General features: G+C 37.5%; 1 protein-coding gene across 1 annotated transcript in view; it reads left to right on the top strand.

Moving 5' to 3' along the window:
• MRC1 (mannose receptor C-type 1) overlaps positions 1–27,444 on the top strand; it is an 89,237-nt gene that overhangs the window by 40,987 nt on the left and 20,806 nt on the right. Inside the window, exons 10-22 of the mRNA XM_008541233.2 lie at positions 3,653–3,768; positions 6,156–6,304; positions 9,031–9,230; positions 11,894–12,021; positions 12,517–12,604; positions 14,616–14,760; positions 16,308–16,349; positions 17,570–17,733; positions 18,764–18,831; positions 20,302–20,402; positions 21,100–21,242; positions 21,633–21,747; positions 24,742–24,908. Coding sequence (XP_008539455.1) covers positions 3,653–3,768; positions 6,156–6,304; positions 9,031–9,230; positions 11,894–12,021; positions 12,517–12,604; positions 14,616–14,760; positions 16,308–16,349; positions 17,570–17,733; positions 18,764–18,831; positions 20,302–20,402; positions 21,100–21,242; positions 21,633–21,747; positions 24,742–24,908 — 1,626 coding nt within the window. The remainder of the gene's footprint in view (positions 1–3,652; positions 3,769–6,155; positions 6,305–9,030; positions 9,231–11,893; positions 12,022–12,516; positions 12,605–14,615; positions 14,761–16,307; positions 16,350–17,569; positions 17,734–18,763; positions 18,832–20,301; positions 20,403–21,099; positions 21,243–21,632; positions 21,748–24,741; positions 24,909–27,444) is intronic.

The raw sequence follows: 27,444 nt of genomic DNA, 5'->3' as shown, positions 1-27,444 counted from the left end.
TTGTGATCCAGATGTAGGATTCAGTTTTCAATTCATGGCTACCTTTGTGGGAAACCGTGAGCTAAGATTAAAGTGGTCCTGAGTTACTGATGCTCCAGGACGTCTGACAGATGCAAATGCAAATCATCTTTGTAAAGAAGTCCCCTTTTCCAGCTGATTAAGAATCCTACAGATGAATTTGAGTTCCCAAATTTTAAAATATACCACCAGGAGCTCTAGATGTGGGAATTAATGGATATGACATTAAAATGAATGTGTTGTAAAATGCTTACAGAAATGAAAAGGTGGGATTGAAACCATGGACCAGCCACCAGGTATAGTTACATAGTGTTTTTATTATCAGTCAATTCTAAATATTTTTTACCTCTATTAAAATTTCTTTGACCGGGAATTATTTAGAAGTATTTGTGTGTGTTGGTAGTGGTGGGGTTTTTGATGGCAGTAATGGGCTGCTGAAGTGGAGAGCATGAAATTTTAACCACTAGGCCACGGGGCTGGCCCGCATATAAAGTTTTTGTTGTTACTTGTTGAGATTTTCCTTATGGCCTAGTTCAGAGTCAGTTTTTATAAATATTCCATGAGTGCTTGAACAGAATGATCTTTGATTATTGGGTTCAGAGATCCATACATGTTGACTAGATACAATTTAGCAATTATCCAGATATAACATATTTCTAATATTTTGTTGTCTTGACAAAATACTCTCCTTGTAATTCTGTCAATTTTTGCTGTATATGCTTTGAGCTATGTCATGATATCTTCCTGATGAATTGGTCCTGTCATTATTATGTAATTACTTTCTTCATTTATAACAATGCCCTTTTTTTTTTTTTTTACCATACAGTCAACTTTAAATAATATTAGTATTGCCATGGAAGCTATCTTTTGCTTAGCATTTTTCTGGAATCTCTTTTTCCAACTGATTGCTTTTAATCATTCTATTTCATCATATTCCAGGAATGGCTCTTGTAAATATACATCTGCATTTTAATTTTTAATCTGATTTGAAGAATTCTGGCTTTAAATGGCAAACATATGAGTTTAGATTTGTTTTGCAAGTGATATATTTGGATTTGTTTCTGCCATCTTTTGTTTACCGTTCTGTTTTCTTTTCTTTCTTTTTTTCTCCTTCCCTGAATACCATCGGTTCTTTTGAGTATTTTTATTCCATTTTCCTCATCTACAGGTTTGGGGATTGTTCATTCTACTTCTGTTTTTTTTTCAAATGGTTACCTTCATGTTTTGAACATGCATTCGTGACAAAGTTAAATTTAATCATCTCGATCAGCTTCCTGAAAAAAATGAGATTAATCCTTTACACATTTAAAAAAAATTTTAATTTTGAAATAATCTTAGGCTCACAAGAAGGTGGAAAAATAGTACAGAGAGTTTCCCTGTATCATCCACCAGTCTTCCTCCAATGATAACATTTTATCCAACGTTATCACAATCAGGTAATTGACATGGATAATATATTATTAACTAAATTACGGATCTTATTCATATTCCATTCTTTAATTTCCCACCCCTAATTAGTTATCTTTCCTTTTTGTGCAGGCAATCAGACCTGGATTTACTAAGACGTTTGTTGATATCTTTACCTAGTGTTGACTTGCAACCCACTCATTCCTCCTGACTTAAAATTCCTTCTTGCCAAAGTAAATGTTTTTGTAGTTCCTTCACTGAGGATCTGGGAGTGAAAAACTCTCTGTCTTTGTCTGAAAATGTCTTGAATGCATCCTCACCCTGCATAATAATTTGGGTAGGTTGGTTTAGAATTGTAGATTGACAACTGTCTTTAGAGTAAATTGACGTATGTACTTTATATATGATTTCTTTTCTACTGGCCTTTATGTTTGTCATTGGCATTCATTCCTCTGATTAGACTAATTCTTCTTTTTTGAAAGTGGGTACTCTCTATTTTCTCTCTGATTGATTTTAAGATCTTCTCATGTTTTTGTCATTCTCCAGGCTTAGTACAAAATTGAGATTTGAACTTAATTTTATTCGTTCGGTTTGGTACTCAGTGTGCTTCTTCATTTTGAGGATTTGTATCTTTCTTCCAATTCTTGAAAATGATCAGTCATTAATTTTATATGGTGCTTCTGAAATTTCTCTTGGGTTGATATTCTCCTATTTTCTATTAATATGTTTTTTAACCTCTTTTCATATTTTCACCACTTTATTTCTCTCTGCTGCATTCATCCAATTTGCTACTTTTTCTGAAACCCTATTTTCTATATTTAATCTGCCAATTGAGTTAAAAACTTTATATTTTTATAAAGTTTTATATATATTTTTAACTTTAAATTTCTCTTTTCTAGAAATTCTATTTTGTGTGGGTGTATTCCAATCCTCTTCTTCTTTGTTCTTGGCATTCTGATCTTTCATTATTGAGTCTATTCTTTTGTCATTCAAATAATCTCAAACGTGCTTGTTTTTATTATATTTTTCAGATTGTTTTATTATGTTAAATTGTTGACTTTTCCTTCAAATGAGACATTTTCTCACGTGGTTTGTAATGTTTAATTATGGGTTAGTCCACATCCCATCCAAACCACAACCCTCAAATATCACAGTCTTAGATGACCGGGGTTGTGGAAATATTTCCATTGTGTGGTTTTGTATTTGACTTCTCGGAGTGCCTAGGAGAGTCTCCTTTTATGGACCAAGTTTTATTTTGTTTTACTTTTGGCTGTGGATTGTCATACAACGTGGATAGAAGCAAACTGAGGCCGGCATCCATCTGTGGCACAGATTTGGTATTTATTTTCAAACAGAATAATTTTCCTGCACCTAAACCACAGGCAGATGACAAGAATCTCAGTCAACTGCTGGTTCTGTGGGTAGAGTTTTCTGGCTTTCCTTTCACAGAGGGGCTACCCTTAGTGGGTATCATCTTTATGTAAGGACTTCAGTCCCATCTCCCTGTCTCAGGTGGGCTGATGGCCAAATATTATAGTCCATGTGGACATTAATACCCCAGACTCTAGACCCTAGGGCCTTAATCTAGGTTTGACACACAACTGGGCAACCACAATCTCAGCTTTTGCGTTTTCCTTTCCAACTTTTTAGTTTTCCATTTGTTTTTGGTACCTGGAGATTTCCCCTTCTTTCTCTCAAATTCTAGTATGGATTTTTTGTTTATTGTTGTTTTTGTTTAGCATTTGTTTGTGTTTGAAGTATGGGAGAGGAACCACGCCAAATCATGCTGCCCGAAGTGTGATAAGTACTCTCCTGTGACCAGATGATCCAGCTTTAGACTCATTGTCTACTATTGGCCTCAAGAGGCAACGAGGCTTGCTATTCTGCACATTATTTCTTGTAGTTACCAATTCTAGAACTGAAACCTTAGTTGTTCTGTTCAGTTTTCTTGGTAGACGTTTCACAAGTCGTTTCTGTTGGAGGATGAATCAGAAGTGGAGAAAATTATTCTCCCCACCAATTTTGTATCATAATTTGTCATATGAGGAAGAATGCACTAGTGTTTTTTTTTAATTCGTATAGATGATTTTCATCGCATTTCAAATTATTTGGATTTGTGTTCTTCAGACACCTTTTTGTGTATCAATTTACGTTTCATGATAGACGGATTATTAACATAACATTATCTAATAAACATGCATGATAATCTGCTTGATGACATTAATAGGGCTGGAAAAGACATGGCTTCTACTGCTATTTGATTGGGCACACACTTTCAACGTTTACAGAAGCAAACCAAACCTGTGGAAATGAGAAGGCTTATCTAACAACTATTGAAGACAGGTAGGCAACAATTTTGGTTTTATTTTAAAATATGTCAAATAATGAAGCGATTTCAGAAAAGCCTAAGTATCAGCATGCTCTAAATTTCTGAGTAAATTATGTTTGATCTCAAGGTATGGTTTGTAAAGGTGGAAGTATTAAAAATCACATCCTTATTTGGATTCTTCATTGCAGGCACTATAAAATATTTTCTACTTTTAGCACTATAATGCAATATTCAGAAGAGCTTATTAATACTCTAGTAAATGTAGTTTACAGATGTAACTTTTTTCTGATCTCGTATGTGTCAAATTTTTTAAAGCAGGAAAAAGTAAGAAAATTTGTTAGATCAAAGATCCCACTTTCTATCTTTGCTACTGCCTCTACCAAAAAGAGAGGGCAGAGAGATTACTGAATATTTACCCATCCTTTCCATCCTTCTGTTCTTTTCCTTTCTAGGTTTGCTAGACCAATAGGCCCAGAAAATCACATAGACATAGAGCATTTTCTGTAACTTTTGGCCTCTAGGGTCCCATCCATCTTTGAGATTTTAGTATTTATTTATTTTTTCCCTACTCTTTGCAAAGCGCTGCCTTAGAGACACAAGAAACTTAAAAGGAATTTTAAAATGTCCATTTAATTTGCAGTAAAAAGGTAAAAACTTATGGAGTTTTAATACAATAAGTTCTATTTCTTGGCCTTTCAAGGTAGACCCGATAAAATGCAGAGGATGCTATTGATAATAAGAATCCTTTGATAAAAATGAAGGATGTCATAGAATTTGTACAGTCTTTATAAAAGAACTTGTATTTAAAACCACATCCTTCCTTTATGTACAATTATATGTCTGAAATATTGTAGCACCCTGATACAATGCTAACATCTTAAAATTAGAACATACGTAGTTTTTATTTTATGACAAGGAAATGGCCCTAGGACTACGGGGCCATGTTGTGATTTGCTCTGTAATTGATCTTTTGGTCTATTGGAGCACGATGTACAGAGTTTTCCCTATATTTTATATTTTAGGTTTGTTTTTCTTTATGTTTTCTATTGCATTTATATTCAGGAGCTTACTAACTCTGTGGTTAAATTTGGTTTTTAGACATTTAAGAAATATTTAGTTTGGAACTTTTAATTTTTTTGGTTTGTCCAGTGTAGGGAATGAAATTGTTTAGACAAGGGTCAAACAAATGTTCTGTTACTGTAGCTTTCTCTACCTTTTCCCTCTCTGCTCTCTCTGGAGCCATCTACACCTCCCTTTGTTCCTAGAAACTTTTGGCACCACTTTTCTTTTGCTCCAAAGAGAGATTTTTGCCTACGGTGCTGCCTCATTGTCTAATATTCATCAATTAAGATGCACTATGGTTGCTTTACTAACCAAATTGTATTGTTACCACATCATGCCAAATACGTAGATCAGATTCAAATGCAGAGAAAATATTGGAATTTGTGATTCTGTTCCCAGTCCCTTTTAGAGATTGAAGTTCTGCTTCTCTATTTTTTTGTTGTTGTTGTTAATGCTGTGGGGTTGATTCTGCCTTCTAGCCACTGACCCTGTGGACAGAAGAGTGGAACCCTGCCCAGTCTTTTTGCGCCATCCTCTCTGTATCAGACAGTTCTCTGCTGCTGTTCACAGGGTTTTCATGGCCAATGTTTTTGGAAGAGGGGGGCGAGGTCCTTCTTCCTAGTCTGTCTTAGTCTGTACACCATGGGTGACCCTGCTGGTATTTGAAATACTGGTGGCAGAGCTTGTAGCATCACAGCAACACACAGCCGCCACAATGATGACATCCAACAGACAGGTAGTAGGGTTTCCTGGCCAAGAAACGAACCCGGGCTGTGGTGGGGAGAGCACCGAATTAACCCCTAGACCCCCAGGGCTGGTTCTGCTTTTCTGTATTTCTTGATAATTTTCTCTTCTGTTTCTTTCTGTTTCAGAATGAAACTGAGGGGAAAATTGACACAGATTTTTCTATTTGTATTATCCTTAATAATGTTATGACCTCTCAACTTCATTAACCAAGAATTGTGTAGAGCAGGTGAAATATTTGAAAGTGGACTGATTTTTAAACAATGTATTTTAAAAAGCTATGGTTTGCTCCTTTGCGTTTTCAGAATTTTCTTATATTTTGAGGAGGAGCAGAAAGGTTTGTGAGGAATAGAGAGAAATGGTTCGAGTATATCTCAATGATTTTATTCACTCAGCTAAATGGTATTTTTCCTTCTTAAGATCACATTTCCTTAGTGAAAATTTGCATAACTTAACTGACATATAAATACACCACAATATGTTTGAATGAGCAACTAAATCACAGCTCAAACATACAATGAAGATACTTTCCATGTTGATAATTAGAAAAGTCATATGCTTCTAAAATTTAGCCAATTTTTAATTTTTTTTTTAGATATGAACAAGCCTTTCTAACTAGTTTGGTTGGATTGAGGCCTGAAAGATATTTTTGGACAGGACTTTCAGATGTACGAAACAAAGGGACCTTTCAGTGGACCATTGAGGAAGAGGTTCAGTTCAGCCACTGGAATTCAGATATGCCAGGTACGTGGAGTGCTTCCCTCTGAGGCTTTCATTCACCCGACAAGTCCATCAGACAAAGCCTGTTATTCCCCCACATACCTTTCCAAATAGACTATGTAAATTAATCATTCTTTCAGTATTTCATTCTCTCTCTGTTTGTTTTTTTTTTTTAATTTTCCAATTAGTTTGCAGTGGTTTAAGAAAACAAGGAAGAGAAAACTGCGAGGTTATCTGGTACTGCTCTGTTTGAAAAATATTTATGAAATCCAAAATGGTCACAAATGTTCCAAAGGTCTAACTTATTTCTGAAAACTTAAAGCTCTAAGAAAGTGATACAGAACTGTTCGGTGCAACTATAAATAGAAAGATTCCTGCACTTGAGTGGTGGAGCAAGCGATAGTGCTTATGTGGGCCTCATTATTGTGTCTGTGGCCTTGGCTAACCCTTTGTATGCCTTGGATTTAATTTTATCCTTTTAAGAAACCTGCAAGATAAGTTTAAGTATCTTCATTTTAAAGATGTGAGCACTGGGACTCAGGAAATTTCTGTGACTAGAAAACTTCCAACCATGGATTTAGACTAACGTTACTGAATCAGGTTAGTTTTTGCCCAGCACCGAGAAAGCCAAACACTGAGACAATGAGATCACAGCAGAGAGAGGGTTTAATCACAAGGCAGCCACTTGAGGAAACTGGAGAGCGAGTCTCAAATCTGCCTCCCTGAAAATGGGGACTCAGGGATATTTATGGAGTAGGGGGCAAGGTGATCTGAAACATGGGGATAGGTGATTGGAGGTGAGGAGAGAGGAGGTAATTGATGATCTGTGCAAGAGTAATCAGAATCCATGCCTCTTTATAGGATGCATGTTCACAAAATGGCAGCATTAGCATGATCTGAGGGTGGAGTTTTTAGCTTCCTGATGTCAAAAAGTCACTTATTGGGCATCTGCACAGGTGCAGTTGATGGGTTGATGGTCTCAACCAGCCTGAACTGGACAAGGGGGTCTTAATTCCTGAAAAACAGCTCAAATGGCCATTCCCATGGTGACCCAGGCACCAGGGAGGAACCTCATGAGAGTTGGATGGTATATTGCCTAAGCAGCACAGTTAACAATGGGCAGGTGATGAACCAAAAGCTGTAATCAGTAATTGCAAAAAAAGGAAAAAAAACTTTAGTTACCAGCTACCTAATCATCCATGGCTGTTTACTGGTTTCACTAATGTGTGTAATTCCCAAATCTGTGCTCTTGACACTAGCACCACCCTGCCTTCCTATAAATTTTGATTTGCCTGCCCTAGGAAGCAGTTTCTGAAATAGCCTCTGAAAGATTCTTTGTCTTCTTTATACGCTGGTGTCAAGCATATGACATCATTCAGTGTGACAACACCCAAAATTTCAACATCCTTTGTAGTCAGATGTTTCATCGTGCCTGGGCAGAAGGCTAAAGAAGGAATAATAGCTCCAGTGTATGAATTTCAGTCCTAATCTTCGAGAGTTCTTTTAACTTGTATCCTCAGCTGTCAATAATAAAAATAGATTAGTAGTTTGGACAGTGCGATTCATATTTAATTATTGAACATCCTAAAAAAATAGTAGTTTTTCAGTTCATTTTTAAATAACTAGGTATTATATTAAGAGCTGAGCGCACACTTTAAAAAAAAATACTAGTAAGAGTGGTAATTCTTACTCCCTGGATCAAACTTCTTAACTTCACTGCTGTTTTTCATTCAGCAGTAGGATTCTGGGAGATTCATCCTGGAATGTCCTTCAGGAGTAAAGTTGGATGAAACCAGAGCCTTAGGGAATCAGGTATCTTAGAGAAAATATTTTGGGAAAGATGTACCTCCCCAGAACTTTGAGAGTTACTTCTAAACACTTACCGTCCTTTAAAAGAAAGTGATGAAAAGATTAACTCATCTTAGCAGCAAGGACTCCTCATGTTTTCAAAGTTCTATCTTAATTATAATTTGGAAAGAACCACAACTGTAAAAACAGAATTATAAACTATTAAGCTTAGTAAAGTCCTCATTTTGTTTTATGTACTTTTTTATCCATTAAAGCTGGCATTCGTCACAACTCAAGAAGGTAGGTAGTGATATTTGCATTTTAAGATGAGGAGACAGGTTCAGAGTGGTCGAGTAACTGATGTGAAATCTCCAGCTCCAGTGAGTCTCATTTTGACGTCTGTGAACACCTTCCACCCTGGGAGGCCTACCTGGGCCCTAGGGGAAAAAAAATTTAAAAAGGATCTTAAAGAATTTTTTTAAAAAGAATCATTCTTTCAGTATTTCATATTTCATTCTCTCTCTGTTTTTGTTTTTAATTTTCCAATTAGTTTGCAGTGGTTTAAGAAAGCAAGGAAGAGAAAACTGCTATGTTATCTGGTACTGCTATTAAAACACTATTTTTGCCATTATGGTAAATTTTATCATACTAAAAATATTGTATCATTAAATGTCTATGTGTGGGGCATCCTGCCAGATGTTAGAAACACAAAATGTTATCAAAACCCTTACATTTGAGGTTATAATTCCGTGGGGATACAGGCCACACAAATAAAAAGTAAGTAATGGTTCAAAGTTGCACAAACGAATTGCTAAATGCTACGGGATCTCTACTCTCCATTTTCTCCTCATATGTGGATTTTCCCCCATAATCTGACACTCAGGTTTGAACCATCTCCCGTGAGCGTGGCCAGCCTTCAGGAGCACTTCTGGAGTGAATTCTACTTTGTGTATTTCATGCAGGGCGAAAAGCAGGATGTGTCGCCATGAGAACTGGGATTGCAGGGGGCTTGTGGGATGTTTTGAGATGTGAAGAAAAGGCAAAATTTGTGTGCAAACACTGGGCAGAAGGAGTAACTCGCCCACCGGAGCCCACCACCACTCCCGAACCCAAATGTCCAGAGGATTGGGGCACCACCACTAAAACAAGCATGTGTTTCAAGGTAAGTATGACGTGCTAAGCTAATAATGGATTTGTAATATGCTTCAGCCTAAAGAATAACCTAAGGAATGAAAACAAAGCCAAACCAAAACCCACAGTGCCCAGGCTCCACCTGTAGAAATTCTGCTTTTATTGATCTGGAAGGGGGCCTAGACATCAGTTGTTTTTAAAGAACTGTCCTCGGGTGCATGCTAATGACCAGTTGCATTTAGACCAACACACACAATCGACAACACAAGCACAACTCACAGAAGCCTTTCTTGACGTGCTTTGCCTTCATCACTCTCTCTCTGCTTCTCTCCCAGCTCCCAGGCTTTCTTGCTCTAATCTGAGCTTACGCTTTTCATCTTAATGAAAATTTCTTCTCCCCGTCATTCTCCCCCATTGCATCTCATTTGTGGCTTGTTCTTAGAGCCCAAGCCTTTAGCTAACTGAGTGAATAAATAAATGTACAATAATGCCCCTTAGGTATCCTAGAGATAATGCTCCATCATTCTGATTTATCCCCTGATTATTATGCCTGATGGGAGATGAAGGCATTGCTAGGTAGGGGCACATGGCCTTTCAGTGTCCTTTAAATGACAATTGTGTATTCTTAGGCTTGACCATCCATTTTGTCCTTATGCAATCAAGTTCACCAAAACAGACAAACAAAAGCCCCAGTGAATTAAGCATTTGGGTCTTTCTTTTTTTTTTTAAAGATTTTATTTTTTTCCTTTTTCTCCCCAAAGCCCCCCCAGTACATAGTTGTATATTCTTCGCTGTGGGTCTTTCTAGTTGTGGCATGTGGGACGCCGCCTCAGCGTGGCTTGATGAGCAGTGCCATGTCCGCGCCCAGGATTCGAACCAACGAAACACTGGGCCGCCTGCCGCAGAGCGCGTGAACTTAACCACTCGGCCACGGGGCCAGCCCCAGCATTTGGGTCTTTTTTTTCCCCTTTTTTAAGTCCTATCCTTTCTAGAGAAAGTTAGATTTAGCCAAATACAGAAATATACTTATCTACCGCTTAATGATACTATTCTCTAGCGTGCCACTCTTTGGACCTCTTTTATTCAATCCTTTCAATGGCATATGGCCATTGCATGCCTTGTAAGACAGTTACGCAAGGCTGATGAAGAACTTGAATTACTAACGTGTATCAGAATGAGCTTGTTTAGTCTTCTCTAACTCAACAGGGGTATGGCTAGTTGGGTTGGTAACTCCCACTAGTAGCAATAAAGACTGATGAGCTGTTCAATCCAGACTAGTCAGTCAAGGCTAAAAGCATAATTCACATAGAAGGACATGTATTGGGCCAAGACAGGAGAGGATTTTGTAAATGGGTTAACTGAGGACCAACATGAAGCAAATCAGGTATTTTATTGTTGCCTCTGGAAACTTTTGAGTTACTACGCAAAGGCCAGGTTCATCCTATACTCGGCTATTAGCCTGAGGGTGGTAGACTATGGAGATTTGTCACAGGATTTTGAGAGAAGCAGCAGAATTTTCCAGAGCTTGGAAGTGGACCAAGGGTTCCAGTAGATATTATCTAGATAGATGTTCAACAAATCCAAATAAGTGCTTAACTAGAAATTCTGTAGTTTTAGAGGTGCTCGGGGCTGGGTTTATTTGAAAATATATAGACCATCTTTGTACATATTAAGATGTGGGAATTATCAATAAAATTCAGCTGATAGTAAATTGATTTAAGAAAATCAAGTCTTATACCACAGCCTAGCAAGTTGAGGGGCTCACAGAGGTCTTGGGTGTTCCTGAAGTGGAAACTTGTTCAAGGTACCTTAGTCTAGATAGCTCAAATTAGGGTCAAGGTTGGCTTGGGTTGCTTGGTGACAACTGGGCAGCCATAGTCTGTTGGAAGCAAATCTCTTTTTCCACAAGCCTGTGATTTTGGGGGCTGTGACTTAGGAGAAACAACAAATGAAAATTATAAAAGTTGGTGGATATGATGAACTCCTGTACTGTTTGCATACTGATAGGTGTTCCCCAGATTGTCACTGTGGATTCCATTTCACTGCAGTCCGGTGGATAATATGACATATTCTCTAAACTGTGTAATCTATTAAATTCCATTTAGCTTATAACCCATCTTTTTAGATGCTTTGCCAGATGAGTGTCTGTTGTGGCATGTGTTCCAATGTTAAAATATGCATCCATAAGGAAAAAGACAAGACAGTTTTGAAGGACACTACCAACAATGTGTTGAAAGACTGCCAGATTATTCATTGTTTATGCTACACAGGATAACAAACTGTGGCACAAGCTTAGGGAGGTTGTTTTCCTTAAAATTTCCTTTATTTATGTTTACCTTCTCTGCATCGTTTCTTTCATTTTTTCCCCCATCTCAAGGCCACATTTCACACTTAACCAAATTAATCCCGTTTTCTACAATGAGCTGTATGCCTAAGGCTTCTAAGATTTTAGTCTAATTTCTTCTGTGCTATAAAAAATGTGATTTTTCTATGGTTTTCTCAACAAAATGATCCCCCAAATTTTGTTACCCCAATATTCATTCATCAATCGATTTTCAATCAAGAGAATTATATTGTTTTGGGCCATTGCAGTATCTTGTTTTTCTATAAATGAAATCTCATCAAAAGGAAATAATTATTTCTCTTGATAAGCTCTGATGTGTAAGGTAACTTCTGAAATTATATCATCTTTAGCTGTATGCAAAAGGAAAACATGAGAAGAAAACATGGTTTGAATCTCGAGACTTTTGTAGAGCTCTGGGTGGAGATCTCGCTAGCATCAATAACAAAGAGGAACAGCAAGCAATATGGCGATTAATAACGTAAGTATCTTTTGTATATCATGCTCCTTCCTTTTACCTATTGGGTGCTAAGGATGTTGAGAAAATTCTCACATTTTCAAAATTGTTGGCTCGTGAGGTTACCCTGAGTACATATATCATATCCCAAATCCATGGGTCCGTTTTGATTTAGTTTCACTCCACGAGCTTTAATTTTATAGGTCTAAATCCTGTGGTGAATTGCTTTATAAAAGTACAAGACACTCAATATCTATTGTTAAATGAACAAATGAATGACTGTATTTCAATGCTTTACAATGGTTTATTCTTAAAAGGACAGGCATTTCAGGATCTCTATGGGTTGTCCCCAAATGCACATCTATTGCATACTGCTTATCTTTAGTCTTTGAATCTCTTTATCTGAGTACTAACTAATTTATGTTTTGGAGGTAACTTTCACATTTGATTAGTCCTCATAACTAAGCAAACTCACTTCACACAATAGCATAAGATTTCTTTATGTCTTGTATATTGCAGGACCAGTGGGAACTACCATGAACTCTTTTGGTTGGGATTGACATATGGAAGTCCTTCAGAGGGCTTTACTTGGAGTGATGGTTCTCCTGTGAGTAATTTGATTTAAGACTATATCATTTTCTTACCTTATCGTGTATTTATTTTGACGTTATTCCTTGGCTTAATCCAAATTTTTGGTAAGACAGGTTCTTTTTTTAATTAATTAATTAATTAATTTAAATTTTTTTGTAGGTATTTCATTTTTTATTTTTATTTATTTATTTTTATTTATTTTTCCGGATGTACATCATATTTCAAATTCTGTGTACATTACATCATGTTCACCCCCCGAAAACTAATTATTGTCCATCCCCTCACATGTGAGCCTAATCACCTCTTTTGCCCTCCCGCCTCCCTCCTTCCCCAATGGTAACCACCAATCCAATCTCCAATGCTGTGTGTTTTTTTTGTCGTTTTTATCTTCTACTTATGATTGAGATCATATGGTATTTGACTTTCTCCCTCTGACTTATTTCACTCAGCGTAATGCCCTCAAGCTCCATCCATGTTGTCACAAATGGCCAGATTTCGTCATTTCTTATGGCTGAATAGTAGTCCATCGTGTATAAATACCACATCTTCTTTATCCATTCGTCCCTTGATGGGCACCTAGGTTGCTTCTATGTCTTGGCTATTGTGTATAATGCTGCAATGAACATAGGGGTGCAAGTATCTTTATGCCTTTGTGTTTTCAAGTTCTTTGGATGAATACCCAGCAATGGAATAGCTGGATCATATGGTAGATCTATCCCTAATTTTCTGAGGATATTCCATACTGCTTTCCATAGTGGCTGCACCAGTTTGCACTGCCACCAGCAGTGAACAAGGGTTCCCTTCTCTTCACATTCTCTCCAACATTTGTTTTTTCCTAAGACAGGTTCTTATGATAGCTGGAGACATTTTTCTATGAAAAATAAATGCCATTTTAGGATCATCATTATGGCCCTGCCCTGGTATAGTTCTCCGTTCACTTAAGGCATAACCATGGTTGACTGGATGAAAAAATATTAGAAAATTCATCCCATTAGCTTATATAAAATAATATTCTGGTTCTACCACATAAAATTGATGTGTAAGTGTTTAAGCTTCTTAAAAACTGGGTGTTTTATAGAATTTTCTAGATCATGAGATCTGGAAACAACTTTTGGTATTCATTAGTAACCATTTGGCTCTGGCAGACTTCTCCATTCTCAGGAATGGAGAAGCGAGAGGCTGTGGCACATGCCCGTGGTGTTTATTTAGCAGCTCCAGTCATCACAGGAAGTGATTTTGTGTAATTTCAGTTCTACCTCTTCCTATAACCCACCAGCACCTTTTCAAGGCACTTAGATAACATGGCTTATTTGATGGCTCCATTCATATTTGGATTATATATATGAATGCATAATTAATTTTGAATTATATATGATATATACATATATAATAATATAAATATAATGTAATGTATATAATATATTATATATATATCTCTCGATAGATCATAGTGCTTAGTCTCAAACCCGTGGGCTATAATTCTGCACTGAAAACTCCATCAGAAACCTAAACCCAGCCCTCCATTTATGTCCACTGTTCATTTTGGTAAAGTTTGGTAGCTCTGTTAGCAACATTTCATAAGTCTTTCTCTTTTGTGAGAAGAACTAATTGCATTTCTTTATCCTGCCTGTCTCATAAAGAGAAAGTTTCCAACATCACATGGAATTATTATCCCTTAAGAATGGGTTATAGATGTAGGATCTCCCAATACTGACAAGTGGAGCTTTCTTGCCAAGTTTTTCCTATATATGAGTCCCTCTACATGGCCCTGGATCCACTCTATTTAAGTAAGGAAAATTGTACAATAATTAATAGCATACTCTATTCAACTTCAAAAGTTTCTGTGTAATGAAAGCTCTTTCTTTCCCACCCATGTTCATAAACCTTGCTTTCAAAGCAAAGTTATTGTGAAAAAAAGTAAATGGATTAAAAAATGTGACTATATCTTTCCTTTCCTGTTTGGATAGATGATTGGCATTGGCCTGATACAAATGCTTAATCGTTGCAATGTAATGTTTCTAACACAGGTTTCATATGAAAATTGGGCTTTTGGAGAGCCTAATAATTATCAAAATGTTGAATATTGTGGTGAGTTGAAAGGTGACCCCAGCATGTCCTGGAATGACATTAACTGTGAACATCTCAACAACTGGATTTGCCAGATACAAAAAGGTATGATAACCTGTGTTCTCCTTTATCTCAGATTGGAGAACTAACCTCATGACATCGCACTATCTTCCCTTAATTAGCAGAACCAAAGAAAATAACAAAACAAGGGTACTGGCGGGGGCCATTCTTCACAGGATAGGAATGAAGTCGCTGAGCACAGATAAATGTCCCAAAGGAACAGGAGATCAAAAGGCCACCCGGGGAATCCTGGATGAGAGTCACGTCCTCTAAAACAGTTCCCACGAATTGTGATTCTGGCTTAGGTTTTTCAGTGATGGGAGTGGGTGAGCATTGTACTTTGTAAGCAGAGTAATGCAAATACAATTTCTGTTTTGGAATTTTCACCCCTTGACCTACATGACTCATCAACAGTTAAAAGTTTCCTAAGTCTGAATATTCTAAGAATCACTTTCTCAAATAAATGTTCAACACAAAGACCAAGCATCATTTTGAGGCCCCTGATGCTGTTGGACCCACCATGTGGTTGATGGTCAAAAAGTCAATATCATAACTCAGCAAGTTCCACATATTCAAGTCAGGCATTGACATCAGAGGATTTGGGTTCTTGTATTAATATAAACAAACAGACCCACACCTTGAATCAAAATATACGTCAACTACCTCCTCAGTAAACAGATAAATGGGACCACATTGCCCTCTGCTGTTGGGGAAGCCTTAGCTACTGTCCCAACTCTACTGCCAGAGACGCTGTGTTGCTCCTGCTGTCTGTCAGCTTATTTTCCTCACTCCATCTGAGATTAGTGCTTTCAGAGTTCTCAGAAGAGAGGACTAAATACCGGCCAGTTTTGCTTTGAACATCTCCGAGCTACCAATGACCATTTTCCTTATGTATTATTAGTCGTTCTATTCTTACAGATGTTAAACACATTAAGCCAAAAAAGCTAGGTAACCTGAGTTCTTTTATCAGATTTCAGCAAAGTCCAGATATACCATTAACAGCTTGGAAAGAAAAATATTTAATTTAACTTTTAGTAAAACATATGTTTAATAAAAATAAGGTGCTTTGAAGAAAATATATTTTGTAAGTAAATAGTTCGCATTTAATGGTTTCAAATAATGAAATTTTAAGTAATTTTACAGTGAATGATAAGATGTGTGGCTGTAAAACTAGCATCATGGAGCGCCTTCTAAATTCCAATAATTAAGATACTTTCCCCCAACTATTACTAGCTCCATTTTGCTGTCGACAAAATTAAGGGTAAGCAATTTACAGTCAAGTTTGTGATTCGAACCTAGGCTTTCTGAACCAAAACTTGTGTTCTTTTCTTTCCTTTGTATGACGTTACTTGTTGTGCCTGAAAGCTGTCTTCCAATTTCTGGTGGTTATCATCGTGCCTAATTTGTTTCAATCTTAGCTCCTAACTCTGTTTTCCTTCATTCTCCTCCCCTGCAACATACTGGGAGATTTGGTGAGTGGAAGAGAGGGGAAGTTGTTAGCTATATTGATCCACGAAGATAGAGAAACTAGAAGGATACGTGATAGCAGAAGTTCGAGCACACTTTATATCTCATTTTCTTTTGTTTTCCAGGACAAACACCAAAACCTGAGCCAACACCAGCTCCTCAAGACAGTAGGTGTTTTCCTATTTTTCCATCTCCATATTGATGGCCTTTCTTTCCTGTTTCCTTTCTGTGAAGAAAATACTTACCCTAGGGAGGTGGAGAACAGAGGTTCTTAACATCTTTGGGAATCTCATGAAAGCTTGCATCTTCTCCCTCAGACAGATGCTCGTAAGCACAAACATAAAGCAGGGTAATACAATTTCTCAAGGGTTCACGAATCAAATCTAAGCTCCCAGGTTTCTTCTTATCACATGTACTGGTTTCCTATGGCTGCTGTAACAAATTACCACAATCTTGGTGGCATAAAGCAACACACGTTTATTCCCTTACAGTCCTGGAGGTCAGAAATCTGAAATCAGTTTCACAGGGCTAAAATCGAGGTATTGACAGCACCACACTCCCTCCAGAGTTTCTAAGGGAGAATCTATTTCCTTGACTTTATTAGCTTCTAGAGCTGCATTCCTTGCATTTATTGGTCCATGGCCCCTTCCTCCAACTTCAAAACCAACAATGTAGCATCTTGCTTCATTTGTCACAAAGCCTTCTTCTTCCATAGTCAAATCTCCCTTTGCCTCCCTCTATGGGGACACTTGTGACTATATTTAGGGACCATCCAGATAATCTTGAACAATCTCTCCGTCTCAAGATCCTTAACTTAATCACTTCTACAAGGTACCTTTTTCCATCTAAGGTTACATTCATAGATTCCAAAGATTAAGACCTGGGTATCTTTGGGGGCTCTTAGTCAGCCTTCTACAGCACAGAACCGTAGAATCCCATGGTTTGGAAGAAGCCTTAAGAGAGGAGCCTTCCTGGTATGTGAATTCTTCAATCATACACTGAAGCACCCAAGTCCATCTCTTAGTTCTTTCTTATATTGAGATGAAAGCTGCTTTCTAATAACTTCCACTCCCTGCATGTAAATCCTTCCAACTATACTATACTATTGATGAAAGTAACATTGAGAGTTCTTTTACCCAATAATGATACATGGAACTTAATTGGGGACAGAAAGCAGCTAGATTTTACAGAATTGGTGGAAAGTGGATATTTGGGCTTAGATAATTCACTCTTTATTAGGCATACACATCCTGCTTATTCTGGGCTCTCAGAGTTGCAGATACCTCTGATATAACTACTCTGCCCTTTGCACTTTTGTATATGATACATACTAGATTCTTGAATTTGTCTAAGTAAAATTCGTCACCTTTTTCCATTAATTTTTCAGATCCACCAGTCACTGAAGATGGGTGGGTTATTTACAAAGACTATCAGTATTATTTTAGCAAAGAGAAGGAAACCATGGACAAAGCACGGGAATTCTGCAAGAAGAATTTTGCTGATCTTGTTTCTATTCAAAGCGAAAGTGAAAAGAAGTTTCTGTGGAAATATGTAAGAATATGATTAATTTAAGGATAGAATAGTGACATGTGATAAGCTAAGATAATGTCTACAAATGGTACCCCATGGTGCAATTTCAAATTATGTGCTGAATTTGAACCTTCTAAGATCAGGGGTAAAAATGCCAGAGGAGGGGAGGTGGGTGTTGGCCATAGATTTCTTGAATATTTAATGCAGAATCACAGAACCCAGAAACAATTTTCAGTCTGGGTGTTGTGAGAATCCATAATTGATGGTTTTGAGTTCACCAATTTAATTTTCAAAGGTTATGATTCTTGACTAGTTGTTATAGATCAATCCTGGACCCTTTATGTGCAGTGCAGGTTGATTATTAATTTACAAACCTGTCTTAGTTGGAGCAAATTGTTGGTTAATAAACAGTATAGCTTGATTATTAACATAAAAATCTTTCTGCTTTTACCAAAATTGTCAGCTAACAGTGAAAGTAGAATTTTTTTTCTAAGAGTGCTTGGCTCAGTCTTTCTCTTAAAAAGCTTCTTGGTATCCTTGTTATTGGCCAGAAAGGAATGGAGAGAGAGAGCAGAAAAAAATAAGTTGAACAGTAATGAAAGAATAAAAATTCATCTGATGACAAAGATATTAGAGTGTAGTCTAACTTATCTTTATCTTTGTGGATATACCTTGGTTTGAAATTCTCAGGATGTTTCCTAATATTGCACAAATATATATGTGGATGAAAAAGTCTTTCCTTAGACAGATAGTCCCAAATGATTACTTTGTTTTAAAGAATGACTTCAACAGTCTAATTACTATAGGCATTTGATACTATAGAGAATGACTTAGAATATTTGTTTTATAAATGCAGGTTGTTATATAGTGTGCATATTTTTGTTTTTATTTCTATGAAAAGCATAACTTTGAATATACAGCAACATTTCTGCATGAGTTCTTCCTTAGAAAAGTTCCCAAATAGGCTGCCTCATGAATATGTAGGTTTTATTTAAGAATTTGCTTACTATGTAAGTATAGATTGAAATATCTGTAAATTTCCATGTTTTAGGTAAACAAGAATGATGCACAACCAGCATATTTTATTGGCTTATTGGTCAGCTTGGATAAAAAGTTTGTGTAAGTAAATTAAAATAAAACAACTTTGCTTAGGATACTGATCTGATAAATACCTAAGAGTTATTCTGAGACTTTTGTTTTGATGAATGCGTTAAAAAAAATCCTGCAGTGTTCTCAATCTAAAAAGCATCTTTAAAAAAACCCAGAAGAATATAAAATAACCCTGTTAATATTTTCAACATTATAATTGTCAAATAAACAAGTCAAAATCTGATTTAATCTTACAAAACTTCACCTACCTTTGTTTTTAGATGTCACCTGTTAGTAAATCATATCCTAAGATCAGGTATTATACAGATATGAATACTGAATTTATAGTCATGTGTCACTTAATAGGGGTACTCTCTGAGAAGTGCATTGTTAGGCAATTTCATCATTGTGTGAACGTCATAGAGTGTACCTACACAAAACTAGATGGTACAGCCTCCTAAACCCCTAGGTTGTATGGTACTTCTTATGGGACCACCATCCGATATGTGGTCTATCATTCAGCGAAACATCATTATGCCGCACATTACTGTATTTTAAAAATTATGATTCCCATTTGGATTGCTCTTGGTGCACAGAACCAAAGGGTCCTTTCATGCTGCCCTCCTCCCTGCTATAAGAACACTACTTTGAAGTATTCTTTCAACTGCATGAAATGCTTTCCCTTCAAAGGAATGACTGTACTGTTTTCCGTTAGATACAGGGGCCAGGAAAAGCTGCAGAAAGAAGGAAATTAGTACATTTTTGGGGTTTCTTTCCTTGTTCATTAATACACATGTTCTCCTAAGTTTGAAGAGCAGGTATGTCTTCCTGGCTCATATACACATGTTTTAGCCACATGTGTTCCGTGTGACTGTCATTGACATTTTGAGCAATAGAGACCTAAACTCACACTCATCATTTTTAAAGACCAGAGATGTCTGATGCTCCTTTGGACAAGCACCCGTTTTAATCATCTCTAAAATGAGAGGGTCGAATTCGATGATCTCTTGGTCTCTTTCCAGCTAACAGTCTCTGAATTTCTATAATTTATGAAAATAAGCACTGGCCCACGTACCTTAGGAGAGACCAGAATAAACATGAAAATCAGGCGATGGGCCTAACAAGAAACTCTACATTCTTAATTTCTCTATGGGTGGTTTTGTTTTGTTGGAATCGTGCCTAAGAAGTACTATGGAGGGTTTTGTGCTCTGGCCTACTTCCTTTTCTTCTCCTAGTTCAAGACTAAAGGTAGTTTCCTCCAGAGATGGAAAAGTAGACAGACTTGCCAAGGCACTGCATTGCTGCAGAGAAGCGCAATGCCACAGGAATCATCAACCATCTTTGGTGTTTTCCTGCTAGTCTCTCTAGAACCTTCTCTTCTGTTCACTTAGGCTCCTGTGTGCCCTTCATTTTGATTGACTTGCCTGTCCCCGCCACTAGGCTATAGCCAATTATTCTAATGATTGGATTGTTGCTAAATGCCTGAATTTTCTTTTCCAGATGGATGGATGGAAGCAAAGTGGATTATGTGGCTTGGGCCACAGGTGAACCCAATTTTGCAAATGAAGATGAAAACTGTGTAACCATGTATTCAAACTCAGGTAGACGATATAAAAATCTTGAATTTGCCTTGTGGTATGTTGTGTCATTTCCTACATCCCTAGGCTAAAAGCAGCAAGTTGTGCACTTAAATCGGGCAAGAAAAGAAGAGGGAATAAAGGAGGATTCTAATTTTAGCAGTATAGCCATTCAATTTGTAAGGAGAATGGATGCTTAACATTTACTCTAATAAGTGACACGGTCAATCTTCTCACTTCTCATTTGATGAAATACTTTTTCGTGCTGTGATTTGAGGAAAATATTCAGAATGTTTATCTGTCTCCTTTGTCTCTCTCTTCAATCTTTATCTGTAAGATGGGAATAATGACAGAACCTATCTGTTGTTAAGAAATTAAATGAGGTAATCCATCTAAAAAACTATGCAACTGATTAGTATATATAAAGTTTAGGTAGTATTAGGTTGTTATTATTAGCTATTACTGGTTATTTAGATAACATAACTGCAACACCAAGTATGTGCTTGGCTCATAGGAAGCCTTCTACAAAGTTGAACTATTATCAGTTTAAGTGAAAGAGCAAAAGGGAATATTGCATAGATCTTTCGAGTCACTTGTGTAAATTCAAAGTTTGTAGTCTAAACCATTTTGAGAATTCTTGTAAAATATAAATGCGTTTAAAAAAAGAGTGTTTTTAAACATAAACATGTAAATATAATTTGACTATTTTGTTCTTTGCCAGGGTTTTGGAATGACATTAATTGTGGTTATCCAAATGCCTTCATTTGCCAACGGCATAACAGCAGCATCAACGCCACGGCTATTCCTACCACGCCGTCCGTCCCAGGAGGTTGTAAGGAAGGTTGGAGTTTTTACAATAACAAGGTACTAAGAAAATGAGTTGCAGTCTAGACATTGATCAACAGGGAAAGTGACAATGCAAATCTTTCAGCTTGCAATTAACTCGCTGACCTTATCACGTTAGAAAATTTCAGGCAAGAATAGGTGGAGATCCCCATGTCAAATTCTCCGTGGAAATTGAGAGTAAATTTGAAGATATTATCCAGATAGTTGTACCCTTTGTCCCAAGGGAGAAAAAAAACTTTGCAAAGAAAGTTTGTGTGTAAAAAAACTGACAATTTTTTAGATCTCTATTTGATTGGGAGAAAATTTATGTTTAGCTATCATGTTCATAAATGATTTTGATGTCTTTCGCTGGTCTTTTCCCTCTTATCTTTAGTTAATCCTGATGGCTCTTTCTCCCTTCCATCTCAGTGTTTCAAAGTCTTTGGATTTGTTGAAGAAGAAAGAAAAAGTTGGCAAGAGGCACGGAAAGCTTGCACGGGATTTGGAGGAAATCTGGTGTCTATCCTCAGCGAAAAAGAGCAAGGTACGTAGACCATGGTGCAATCAATGGTACAATTAAATATGTAATTTTTCCCATAAAATGATCGAATATTGCTGATAACAAATGATTTTGTGGTTTTCCAGAGTAGGAACTGGGAAGGGGAAAAAACAATCAACTGTGTATTGAGAACTGTTATTCAGTTGTAGGCGCCATGTTGGGTGTTCTATGTATAAAGTACCTTTTCCATTGTCATAGCAGTTCTATGAAGCAGGTATCAATACCCCATTTTGTAAATGAGGAAATGGTTTTCAGAGAGGCTTGAGTCAAAGAACTGACCGGGTAAACTGAGTCTATCCAGCTTAAATCCTGTTTAATCCGGAAAATTCTATTTTCTCTGAACCAATTTGCTCCCCAAAGAGGTAAAGAAATAGAGTGGTTCTAGGAAGAAAATGAAAAATTGCTGATTTCCCATTTACTGCTTTTCTACTCACGTGATCACATGACTTATAATGCAATAAAACTGATTTTTAAATATGAACTTTGAACAAACTGAGAAAAAATTTTTGATAAAACATAAGGATAAGCCAGAGCTTTGGAGAAAAGCAACGAAGGAGAAAACTCGCCATATCCATAGGGCAGATTGTAAAATTCATTACAGTTCTGTCAAAAGGAAGGTACTTGACCACTTTTGCATGGTCTTTTTGGGGCCACCTTATCTGAAATAGATATTAGGTTAAATTCGTGACTTGTCACTTTAAGGAGGATGTTGACCAAGCGTAGGCGATTCAGATGAAAGTGACTAAGGATTTGGAAGCCACAGCAAGTGGCACATGGGGAATATTTGAAAGACTCTCAAGTTTTACAGCCTGGAGAGGGATGTTGTGGGCTTTGAAGGACCATCTTGTGTGGCTCCAGAAGGAAGACCCAAAACCAACGAGTGGCGATTATATGGATATAGATTTAGGCTCAAAATTAGGAGGTGATTCTAGCAATGAGAACTGGTTGGATGGGCTGCTTTGTGAGTTTTCTAAAGAGCTGTGAAAATGCTTAACCCAGAAGGTGTTCAAATGGATGCTGTAGAGTCACATATATTGACTCGTACCTAGGGTGACAGATGCTCAATAAATGTTAGTCGTATATGTGAATTGACCCAGATGTTGTAGGAGAGGGATGTGGTCTAGATAATTTCTAAGTTCCTTTTTGGTTCCAAGAATCTTTGACTTCTAAAATCATTTCCTGGAAAAAATGGTATGTCTCAAGAAACATAAGAAAGAGGAAAGACGCTAGAACCCCATATGGTGCTCTCCCAAATGTTTATTTTACTCTATAAATGCCACCATATGCTCTCTTGGAACACATTATACAAGAAATCAACTATGCTTTCACTGAGAACCGTCGACCAGTTCAACAATTCACCAGACACTGAAAGAAAAGGGTTAAACCATAGCGCACACACACACACACACATAATTTTAAGAATGTAATATTGACATTTCTCTAACTGGCCTACCACATTTTGGGCTTAGCTACCCAGCAGAGAGACACAATAATTGATTTCCTCTCTTAACCACAAAGTGCTGATTCCTGGCATAACAAAATTCGAACCTGGGTAATAGAGATGTGCAGAAGGAAACAATTTTCAGATAAAATAACATTATTCCTGGCAAAATAGGCACATGTTGTTGAATTCTTACTGTGGTTGTTGGCAGAAAAAATGTGAGTGCTGAAATATTGGCAGGTAGAGCTTTTCCACATTTCAGTTCAAGTTGAGGATAGGGTAAAAGTTATGATCTTATTTAGGAAATGAAATAAAACCAAAATAAATATCTACTCACACTTCTCTCTGAAAAATATTGGAATTTTTTTTTTTTTACCTTTAGTTAATTGAGAAATAAGCAAATCTCTGAGCAGGGTACTCACTGCCTCTTCCACTCTGTGAAAGAGTGAGCACATGGCAAAGGCCCTTCTGTGAAATTGTTTGTTCATGAATAAACAGATAATCCTATTTCTATGGGATTCTTTCTGTTTCGCATCTTCTATTAGTAACCCCAAGTGCTTAGTCATTCAGTTACCTATTTGCATTCCCGAGTCATGTTTAAGCATAAATGTTTGGAAGTTGTTGTTCTGTAGAGTTGGTGCTCATTCATCTAAGTGTCTATGGCCCCTGCTGGATGCAGAAGGCAGCTGCTATGGTGTGGGAGGCATGAGAATGGGCTCCTGAAGAGAGGATGGGACATGCATATTGAAGCCTTTTACAGCTTCTGGATGTTTGCCACCATCCTCTCAGCCACTGAATTGATAAAGAATCAAGAGGCCAGATTGGCTCGATATTCTCTGAATTTCTGCAGATCTTCTCTCCTCATGATGTGAACACTTAGCATCAGGATGCCTCCTGGGTCCAAACACACTCAGGGGATGGCCACTGACTCCTAGGAGTTGGCTGCCCAGGAGGAGTCCCAGTTGGGTAGCTCTTCTGGTTTGGCAATCTAAGGTAGTGCTAATTTGACAGCCTAATGCTTCTTGTTTGGGAAAATAGTTTTCCTTTTCAGAACTTTTCTGTGTGAAGAGCCCTTTCTGCCCACTAGTTTTTACAATCAGATTATCTTCCTTATAGAATCAGGATGCCTACTAACTCATAGGATGACGTTACATGGACTAGAAAAAGGTACCTCTTTCTGCAGGATGGTAGGGCACAACCGAGACTGGGTGTGCAAAATAGAGCGTAGGGTGTGGGGTGGACTTTAGCTTTCCTTGTCCCAGTGCCCCAGTGCCCTTGGGCAGGGCACAAGCTGTATAACTGTCTACAGCGGCCCAGATAAAACCTCGACTTTGATTGTGCAAAACTTTTCAAAGTCCAAAGCAGAAGTGATAACACAATGCCAAAGTTAGAATGTGTTTGCTTTCATGGTAAGTGCTTTTAAGTAACAATAAAGACATTTGTCACATGCTCAGTATTTTTAAATTAATATATTTTGAATATTTTCCTTATGATGAATATTTCCCCCCAAAGTTTAATCTTGTGAAACTTTCTTTCAGCATTTCTTACCTACCAGATGAAGGACTCCACTTTTAATGCCTGGACTGGGCTGAATGACATCAACTCAGAGCACACGTTCCTTTGGACGGATGGGCGAGGAGTTTATTATACAAACTGGGGCAAAGGTTACCCTGGTGGAAGAAGGAGCAGTCTTTCCTATGAAGATGTAAATACCATTTTTAGGTCACCTCTCCATACACTGCCAGCTTGCTTAAAGTCATCATATTAGTGATTATCCTCCGTGAAAAATCTACCAGAGTACTCCTTGATCAGATCCATCCTTACAGACTTTAACTCTTTCAGACTGAGCCAACCTTGAAGGGAGGGCTATAAATTCGGTTACGAATGCTTTAACCTGGGGGGCAGAGGGTGGCGATCATGAAGGATGGGGAAAGCCAGCTCCATTGTGGGTCTGTGTTGTGGTGAGGATGTATATTTGAATGCAGAGTTGCCAGCTATCTTTGCATCAGTTGCCCCTAACTCTTGAAGCTGTTGTAGTATTTGGGGTGTATGTCTGGAAGCACCAGTCCTTCTAAAGTTATCTTCATCATCATCATCATTATCATTATTGAGCTACCATTTGTAGAGTGCTTACTATGTGCAAAACACTGTGTGAAGTGCTTTTGTACATTAACCTAGGAGACGGATGATTGCTTCTTTATTTTACTACTCTTAATCTTATGCCATTGAACAGTCAACCAATCAATGTCAAACATCCTACTAGGCATTGAGAAAAACATGAAGAAACATAAGATTTTGTTCTTCCCTTCAAGAAGACTACACTTAAGCTAGACCACAAGCTTCTCTAAGAAAGAAGACAGTAAAGAAATGAAAGTGCATAATGACAGGACCAGCTATAAAGCATGATAGAAATTAGGAGGAAAGTAACTTATCATGGGGTGGAATGATCTAATTGATCAACACATATCTATGAAGCCCTTCAATTGGTGGAGAGAAGGAATATGAAAAAGAATCTGCTATGAGACTTTTTCTCAAGAAGTTTAAAACAGAATGATCAGGGGGACTTGCCAAGAGGATGGGGAAGGCCATGGTATGTGGGCAAGGGGATTAAAGTCTTCCAGAAAAAGGCAGAAGATGGCTTTGCGCAGGAGTGAATGGTTGTGGATGTGGCAGGTATTTCATGCAGAAAAGAAGTAGGAGTTGGCTTTGAAAGGCAGGAAGCAGAATTTAGAGAAATTTAGATGGCCTGTGAAAGAGTCTGGACTTTGCCAGATGGGAAGCGAACAAAGTTTTGAACAGAAAAAATGATCTGATCAAAATGGCATCTTTATGATCATTAATTTGGTAGTTCTGTGCAGAGTGGATACATTTTGGTGATGGGTAACTGATTTTCTGCAGAGAAATTATTTGAATCCTCATTATGTAAATGAAGGCTGAAAACTTACTGAAGAAGTTAAAGTAGTGAGGTAGAATTTGCTTAGAAACATTTCATGGATGGGAGGTGAATTTTGTGTAAAGCAAAAAGAAAAAAAGATCATTGCTGCACAAGTTTCTGTTTTAAGAATATGCAGAAAAGCAGAAGCAAAGTCTATAATCTCACCCTCCAGGAAAAAAAAAAACTGTTAATTTTTTGTTGATTTTATGCCTGGACTTTTTCTTAGTGTGTGTAAAAATATGAAGTTTATATTTCACAAAAATGGAATCAAAACACACATACTGTGTTGTTGCAATTTCAGGATTTGGAAAATGGAAAGGATTAAATACAGTTTGATAAAGAGACTGGGAGAGCACGTTTCATATGTATTTTGGGGTGGAAACGTGCTTGTTGTGTACGTGTTTTCTGGAGTGGAGCAGAGACTCTGAGCCAGGATAATGGGAGATAAGAATAGCTAAGAAGCGAGATGGGGATGAGTGGAGATTCTTTGACATGTAGGATTGGGGTTCCTGAGAGTTGAGGCTCATGGGATCCTGAGACTGGAGGCAAGCAGGTTGGGAAGACAGCTGTAGCTGTGGTGCAAGCTGTGATAGCTGCAGATCAGGGAACGGGGTAAATCCGTGTTTTCCAAACACAATATTATTAAGGTTTGGGGGTCTTTCCATCTTTCTCCTCTTGACTCCTGACATGCTGGCATAAATCTTCATTACTTCATGATAGAGAAGGTCTAGGTGTTACCACTCAAGACAATACCCAATCTTCCCTTCTTTTGCGGCTCTTTATCAACAAGAAAACCTTTGAAGGGCACTCCTGCCCCCAGCACACTTTGCATTCCTTGCTCATTGAGAGGCTCATTAAGAGGTTGTTAATCTCATCTATTATATAGAGAATTTGGATGGATGGTAGTGCTATTAAAATTAAAATAATACAGCGTAGTGCTTAAAGTCTAGACAAGAGGCCTGAATGCTCATTTATTAGCTGTGTAACCTTGGGCAAGTTATTTAACTTCCCTGTGCTCAATTCTCTCATCTATAAAATGGGCCTAATTATTGTACTGACCTGATAGGATGAGTGTGAGGTTAAATTAATCCATACATGTAAAGTACTTAGAATAGTGTTAGATATTATGAGTGTAAGTGATAATCATTAGAACTGATAGGTTAAAAAAACCCAACACATGATGTAACCAATATAATCTATCCAATCTATTCAATGACGCTGGATGAAAACTCTGACAGGTCCAGGTTTCACAAATTTTTTGCTAGTTTTTGGCTTAAAGACTATCCCATGGAAGCTTGAAATTGCA

Source organism: Equus przewalskii, chromosome 30 (assembly GCF_037783145.1).
Source record: "Equus przewalskii isolate Varuska chromosome 30, EquPr2, whole genome shotgun sequence".
NCBI classification, from domain to species: Eukaryota; Metazoa; Chordata; class Mammalia; order Perissodactyla; family Equidae; genus Equus; species Equus przewalskii.
The sequence above is the reverse complement of the archived record's forward strand: the minus strand, read 5'-3'. Positions and strand labels throughout refer to the sequence as shown.